We start from the raw sequence: 7390 nt of genomic DNA on the forward strand, positions 1-7390 counted from the left end.
AGAAGAAAATAATTAAAGGTATTAAAAATATTAATAATTAAATCTCTTTCGGGAGATTAGCGCTACATCTACGAGGCAGCAAGAATGATATTTCTATTTCACTATATATGAAAAAAAAAAAAAAAAAAAAAATGATCATTTATAAATGGTACATTTGGGCTACTCTTCATCAAACTCGATCTTCTAAAAGCTAGCGGACGTGTTCTATTCACACATCCTAATTTTAATTCTAGTCAGTCTATAATTAAATAGAGCCATTAAAAATGTTACATTAAAAATATCTCCAACTCATTGTTATTTTGTAGTATGAATACAATAGAATTATGAATTTATTGATTTTCATTTCAATCCGTTCGTTGGATTTCCTTGTTCAACATCCCTTGAACCTATGACAGTTTTTCCGCCTTTTCGTTTGACTTTCGTTTCATATTTTCTTCTGAAGAACTCCCCATTTGGCATCCACCACTAGAAAAGTCTACGTTTATATGGCCTAAAAAGAAATCTAGACTGGTATGTTGAGAGGAATGTATCAACCCAAAGTTTACAATGTAGAAGAAAAAACGAAATAACTGGGATACTAGCTGAAGTGATTACGACAACCGGAGCCCATGCATTTGCGCTGCTATACACCAAAAAGCAAGTTGCGCTAAAGGCTACCATCATGCCTGCCATAGAGATGAAGAGTGTTGCAAGTCCAAACAACAACTTTGAAGGTAATGACTTGAAGAAATCGTCTTCTGTGTAACGTGATGTGAGAATTGACAAAAAAATTACTATTGAAGTCGAAGAGGAACACAATGCTATTGCATCTGATATGAAGAATACCATAAACCAGGTACTTCTCAAAAAAATAGGAGTGCCTGTTTCTTGATTGTTGCCACCTGGTACAGTGAAGGCTGCAGCAAAAATCACAGTGGCAATCAATGTTGCCACGAGCATTGAATAGTTTGATGTGTCCTTCATCCACGTTTCTCCGTCTTTTTGTAAATCTGTATGTGCCTCTATAAATATCTCCTTAGGTGTTTGACCATTTGAATTCTTCTGGTTCAAGTATGATGGCGGTACAATCTTTTCTATCTCCTACAGTTGGCCAGGTATAAATTGATAGGTAACACGTGAACCATTATATATGCAACCAAAAAAAAAGAAAAAAAATGAAAATAATATTATCACTCACCTTAAACCACAACAACTCCCGTTGCATTTGAAGGGCCGCTCCTGATACGATACTTAGTCGATCTGAACTAGGCAATTGTCCAGCTAAATGCAACATGTTTTCATTGGTTTCCGAAGTAAGAAAGGATCCAATGGTATCCTTGTTAGTACCTATCTCATATATTAGATTGAACACACTCTCTTGCCGATATACAATAGCAATGTGAAATAAAGTCATGTTTTTTTTTCGTATTTTTGCCATAGAAAGTCGAGAAAAGAGCGTGTAAGTATAATTAGAAATTCAACATTTCCAACGTTTGCAGCTTCAAAAATTAAAGTCATATGATAGCGAAGCAAGTTTGATGAGAACTGTTTGTCTGGAACTCCAAGCATTTTCCAAAGGTCTTCAACTAATTGATGGGCTAATGTCTTCATGGAAGCTTTGCTACATATCCCTCTGAACCCTATGGTTGAAAAAAGAATCTATTCAGAAATCAAAGATGGTTTGGTAATAAAGAAATATTAAAACTACATAATTATTTTACAAATATAAATAATAAGAAATGATATTGAAAGTTTTATAAAATAAAAATGCAAAGATAACTAAACCATTAGATGCGGCTACTTGGGTCCTAATTGTTGACTTCTCAAGATATGTTTTGTCTTTGCATAACCCGACCTTAAGTCTCTTCTATTTTTGAATTTAAGTAAAAAGAAATGGTAGATTGGGACATTTCAAATAGAATATAACTCTTCTCATAGAATTTAATTTTCCATAGTTTAGAAGTGGATATCATCCAAAGATTTGATGAAATCAAATAAGAGCATTTTCCCATGCCAATGTAATTCGAGTGAAATGGTCAAAAAGTTGTGATTAATGTAATAAACGAACTACTTGGGAAATGTAGTAGATATCTCTGGAATTAAAGAAGTTTGGGTTGGAGACAAACTAACAGGAATTTATGCGACTTTTCCAGAACGAAAGCTGACTTGTGCTGCCAATTGCAAAAGTTTTCTTGGCCAACATTGACAAAGCTGTTGGCCCACATTCAGAATCGGCATTTGCTATGTTTGGATCCATTTCCAAAATTTTCAATGCTATATCTGCACATGAATTTGATGATTGTCAAAAGGTTAATTAAGAAATGCGTATAATATGGTCGCTAATATTGCAATAGAAGTTGTAACTCCATCAAAAAAAAGTTATAGTTAGATGTAGAGCTTACCATAAAAATCAGAGGAAACAGCATAAAGAAGGAGCTCCGAGCGTTGATGAGCAGTCAACTGTATAAGAGGAGTCACAGAGAATAGATAGGAGACCATGTTTCTATGGCGTCCTAGCTCAACTGCATATTGAAGTGGTGTCCTTTCATCGCAATCATCAATCAATAGTGGTTTATTGTTGATTTTCACCAGCTGCTCGGCAATTCTCACTATTCCTGATTGAGCTGCAAAGTGAAGGGCCGTAGCTCCTTGTTTGGTTCTCAACTCCAAGTCTTCCGGAGTCATCAGTTTCAACAATTCTTTTATAAAAGTGGATTGTTGTGCAACCACGGCTTCGTGAAGTGCCGTCCCTTCCTCTTTCGATACGTTAGGCCGAACGCAATGTGGGTATTTCTCAAGAAAAGCCTTAGCTGCCGGCCAATCACCTTTTATGGCAGCATGAAGGAGGGGACCACACTGGGCACGATTTTCATCTATTATTCTTTCCCCTGGAATTTTATTTTTACAAAAAAAAACAAAACGTATTAATTACAACTTGTGGTGAAAAATCATGCATTCCACTTGGATGCATGCAAAGATGTAGGAAGAACTAATTTATCTCATAACCTTTCGTATCTGCAGCAAGTGAAATTCTGTCTTCTTCTTTTTCCTTTGTGTGTGCGTGTTGTTGTTTTGTTTAATTATTATTTTGGGTTCTTAACAGAAAATTTTGGTCTATTTCAAAATGGAGTTTAAATTGCAAGGTGGAATTGGAATGGAAAGGATAATTAATAACATGGAACAAACGCATTCGAAATCGTAAAAGTTTTCCCTATGATATTCGAAAAATGTCACAAGTCTATATATGACTGCATTCTGCATATGACGAGAGAGAAAGAAAAAAAAAAGGGGGGGAGATCGGGCGCTTACTCCTTGAGCTTGGCACCTCTGACACAATCTGCTCCAGTTCATCTTGTGATGAGCTATTTTCTTGGGCTTCGTCAAATTTTGGCGCCGGTAATAACCTAGGTGCATCCCAGTTAGCCAAATCTTGTAGAAGAGAGCTTAAAGAAGGCTGAATTTTAACGAAAAGCGGCCACAGAGCCTCAAGGCTAGCATCTCCTGCATTAGCTATTTCTTGTTGAATAAAAGATGCTCCCTGATCCAAGTGTGTAGGAAATGATGGAAAGGAAGAGGGTATTTGTTGATTGGTAGATTCTCCAGAAGAAGCCCTTTGAGGATGACTCGTTGATGGATTGTTGATAGCACCTTCTTCCATTTTTTTTTGTTCTTTCTTTGGAAATAAAATGAGATAGAAAATAAATTAATTAATACATAATCAATCTGATAATATGAATAAAAATACATATAGAATTCCGAATTGGGTGAATAGATGAAGAGTGACGGATACAAAAAATTCTCTACTTTGGAATAATTTAAGTTTATGTATAATGATGATTTATAATGGTATAATTGTACGTGTTCAAACACTGAAGACCTGGTCAGCTCCAATGTGAAGCTTATGGGTGCTTGGTATTGATTAAATCACGGAGCGCAAGATATTTTCAACAACAAAAACATGTAAATTTATAGAAAATATTAGAAATGGGTCTTGGGCCTAACTCAACCCAAAAGCTAGCTCAAGAGTTGAGGTTTCTCCTCACCTTATAAATGAATAATCTCCTTAATACCCAGGCACAATGTGGAACTTCCAACACGCCCCCTCACGTGTGGCGGGAAGACATCCAAGCCAACACGTGCGACAATGAGTGACGGTGGGCCACAGCCAATTAATTGGGTTAGGCTTTGATACCATATTAGAAATGGGTCTTGGGTCTAACTCAACTCAAAAGCTAACTCAAGAGTTGAGGTTTCTCCTCCCCTTATAAATGGACAATGTCCTTAACACCCAGACAATGTGGGACTTCCAACAGGAAAATTTGAGATTTGAACATTTTGATATACGTTTTATGAATTGAGATACTTTCTAGTTGAAGATTTAGACAGAAAGAGTGAGGGAGAGAAATGATTTCAATTGAAGACGTTGGGTAACTTTTCAATATTTCTTGCTCAGTATGCTTTTCAAATTTCTTTCCATCATGAACTTCAACAATGCAAACTGATAAATAAAGACGTCCCCAGTTGTCTTTTATTAGGATGTGATCTTTATCATGATTTGAGAGACAAGTTTAGAAGGAGAATCACACTCCAGTACTAATTAAGCTTGTTTTTCATAAAACTTTCTTCTAATAGATTTGCAAAGTAGTAAATTTCTATCAATTACCACCGTCACAGAAATTCCAAACTATTAATTATTATAGATTGCAGAGAGTATGATGTATGCCCTTTTTTTTTTTTTTTTTTTTTTTAACTCAAAAGAATAATGATAATGAGAAAGAGATATATATTTGATAACAAGTAGTATTATGTAGAAGATTAGAGGTGCTGAACAATACTTACTATTTGAATTCTGGCCTTTATTGAGCTTCAGAACCTGTTGAGGAATCAGAGGAAAGGGAGTTTCAATTCGATGCTTAACCTTGCAGGGGCCTTTAATTCGGCTATTGGGAAATGCCAGCCTCTTCTCGGTTGTTATTCATAATATATTCTCTTTTATTCTCTTTATCAATAAAAATTATAAATTGTTCAAAAAAAAATATTCTCTTTATTCGAAACTAGTGGTTGTATCGAAAATAATAAATTCAATAGCATAGAGAACACGTGATTCTTAAAGATGATATTCTAATTAATACTCATCCTGATCATCCTAAACATGAGCCAATCAATGAAATAGATTCATCTAATTATTATAATAGTATTTGAATAATATTATATCCAACTTTACCATCAAATTAATGTATAAATTGACTGATTCTGCAGCTCAAAACCTTGTCCAATGGAACTCATCTTCCGGCCCCCTTGTGATTTCAAAAATTTATTCACAACTTTGCTTAAAATAATCATCACTGTTTTGTTTTGTACGTTTAGATAGAGAAAACAAAGCATCAAATCTAAATAATTTTTTTAATCTTTTTAAGTCAATTATTTCTAGAATTTGTTTGTTTATGCAGCTTTCACCATGTGAAAATTATAATAGTACTTCAACAACCCAAATGTATATACACACATAGATACCTTCAATTTTAAAATAAATAAATAAATAAAACTCAATGTGAACTTCTGACTTTCTACGTTGATCGCAATGCAAAAGTCCGTAGTTCGAGGACTTGGCATGTGCATTTTCGTTTAAAACTTCATTCTATAAGCAAAATAAAATGGCCAACCTCACAAAGCATGAAATTTATTAAATCTATTTATGCTATTTACAATCAACGATTTTTAATATTCATTAATTGTTTATAGAGCTTTCACAAATGGCTTAAGGATCCAAATGTCACGCCGAAAATATCTTGCCAATTAGGATCCACATGCAATGGGGGGAAACTCCAAAAGTTCACATCTTGCAAATTAGGAAATGCCAGCCCCTTCTCGGTTTAGGTGGCATATATATATATATATATATATATATATATATATATATATATATTTGACATGTTCACATAAAATAAAGGAGAGAAGAGATTTGAACTACTAATCTCTGTTTTATAAAATGTAGTACACAGTCAATTAAATTACCCCTTATATAAAGAAAAACATGAAAAAAAAAAAAATTAACCTCATGATTCCTAATTAATTAGAATATTTTTGGTATCCATATATGGTGAAAAGGGTGTTGTGCTAGAATCTTAGAATATGTTTTGCATCTAATTTGCATATGAAACAGCTGGCAAAGTCCTCGAAATTTGTCTCTTGTCCCAATTTCTCTTTTTAAAAGGTCAAGTTGGTTAATTAGGTGAAACCCACTTGTCTCACTTTTTTTTTTCTTTTTTATTAATTACTTTTATGAACTTTAAAAGTCAATACTTTTATCAACTATAAAAGTCAGTCAACTAAACAAATATATCTATAGAACTTTCTTTCCTTTTCAAAATAAATGTTTTTAAAATAAGGGTTAACTCTTTTACAGTTTGAACTCTTTATTTTTTATTTTTTAAATTTTTATTTTTGTCACGAGAGGTATTTATAGTTTTTATTAAGACGAAAATGGTACTTTCTGTTAAAATTTTATTCAAAACTTAATAGAACGCCACATCAACATTAATTACGCCACGTGTCATATAATTACTTTTTTTATTTTTTTTTAAATTAAAAATTATATTTTTTTAAAAAAATAAAAAACTAAAAATTTTGGCCATTTGGAGGTGGCTCAACACCCCTTTAGCCATGGGGCGGCCGGGCCACCCCATTTGGCCGGCTTGGGGTGGGGAGCCATCCTCACAAACGGATGGAAATGGCTCAAGGAGTCCAAGGGGTGGTTGAAACCCCCTTAGTGGGTTTGGAAATTTCTTCAGAGTGAAAGGACAGGAAAAGATAGCTCTGTTGCCTCTTGCCTGTTGCTGCAAATATTCTTTCCTGCTATATCTCCCTTTCGCTTGCTTTCCTGCTTTCGTCGACGTCGATCTATTCAATATATGTTTTCTCTGTTTTATGTTTCCATTTTACACTTGCCTGATTCTTGTTTTTATCATTTTTTTTTTTTTTTTGGTGTGATAATCAATATAAAAATAATAATAATAATAATAATAATAAATAACTGTTTTAATTGACGTTGTTTGAATGTATTTAGAAAGAGGAGGAAGAGTTCTCAAATCTCAATAGGTAGTTCAATCGGCAGTGAATCATGTCTCATGAAGTGAAAATAATTAGTTCGAATCTCCCTTCTTTTTTGCTTGTGCAGACATGTAAAAGATAAAAATTAAAAATTAAAAAAAAATTAAAAAAAAAAGAAAGATGACTGAACCCTGACGTCGGAGAAAGAAGCAGGGCCTGGGAAAGCGTGAGGCTCGATGGTCTTTCACCTGATGAAATGCCAATCTGAAGGCTACGTGGTGTGATCCTGATTAAAGGCGGAAGATTTTTTTTCTTTTTTCCTTTTTTTTTTTTGAAAAATAATTTTTTAACTTTTAATTTT

General features: G+C 33.7%; 1 protein-coding gene across 1 annotated transcript; it reads right to left on the bottom strand.

The window, feature by feature from the left end:
• Positions 1-659: 659 nt before the first annotated feature.
• On the bottom strand, positions 660-3637 carry LOC132169323 (ankyrin repeat-containing protein ITN1-like). Its single transcript, XM_059580376.1, has 6 exons — positions 3289-3637; positions 2382-2867; positions 2110-2259; positions 1178-1260; positions 826-1080; positions 660-665 (listed from the first exon to the last, which is right to left on the bottom strand). Exons 1-6 carry the CDS (start codon positions 3635-3637, stop codon positions 660-662), a joined length of 1329 nt encoding a protein of 442 aa, XP_059436359.1.
• Between the last annotated feature and the right edge of the window lie 3753 nt (positions 3638-7390).

The sequence above is a fragment of the Corylus avellana genome, chromosome ca2, assembly GCF_901000735.1.
Source record: "Corylus avellana chromosome ca2, CavTom2PMs-1.0".
Classification (NCBI taxonomy): domain Eukaryota; kingdom Viridiplantae; phylum Streptophyta; class Magnoliopsida; order Fagales; family Betulaceae; genus Corylus; species Corylus avellana.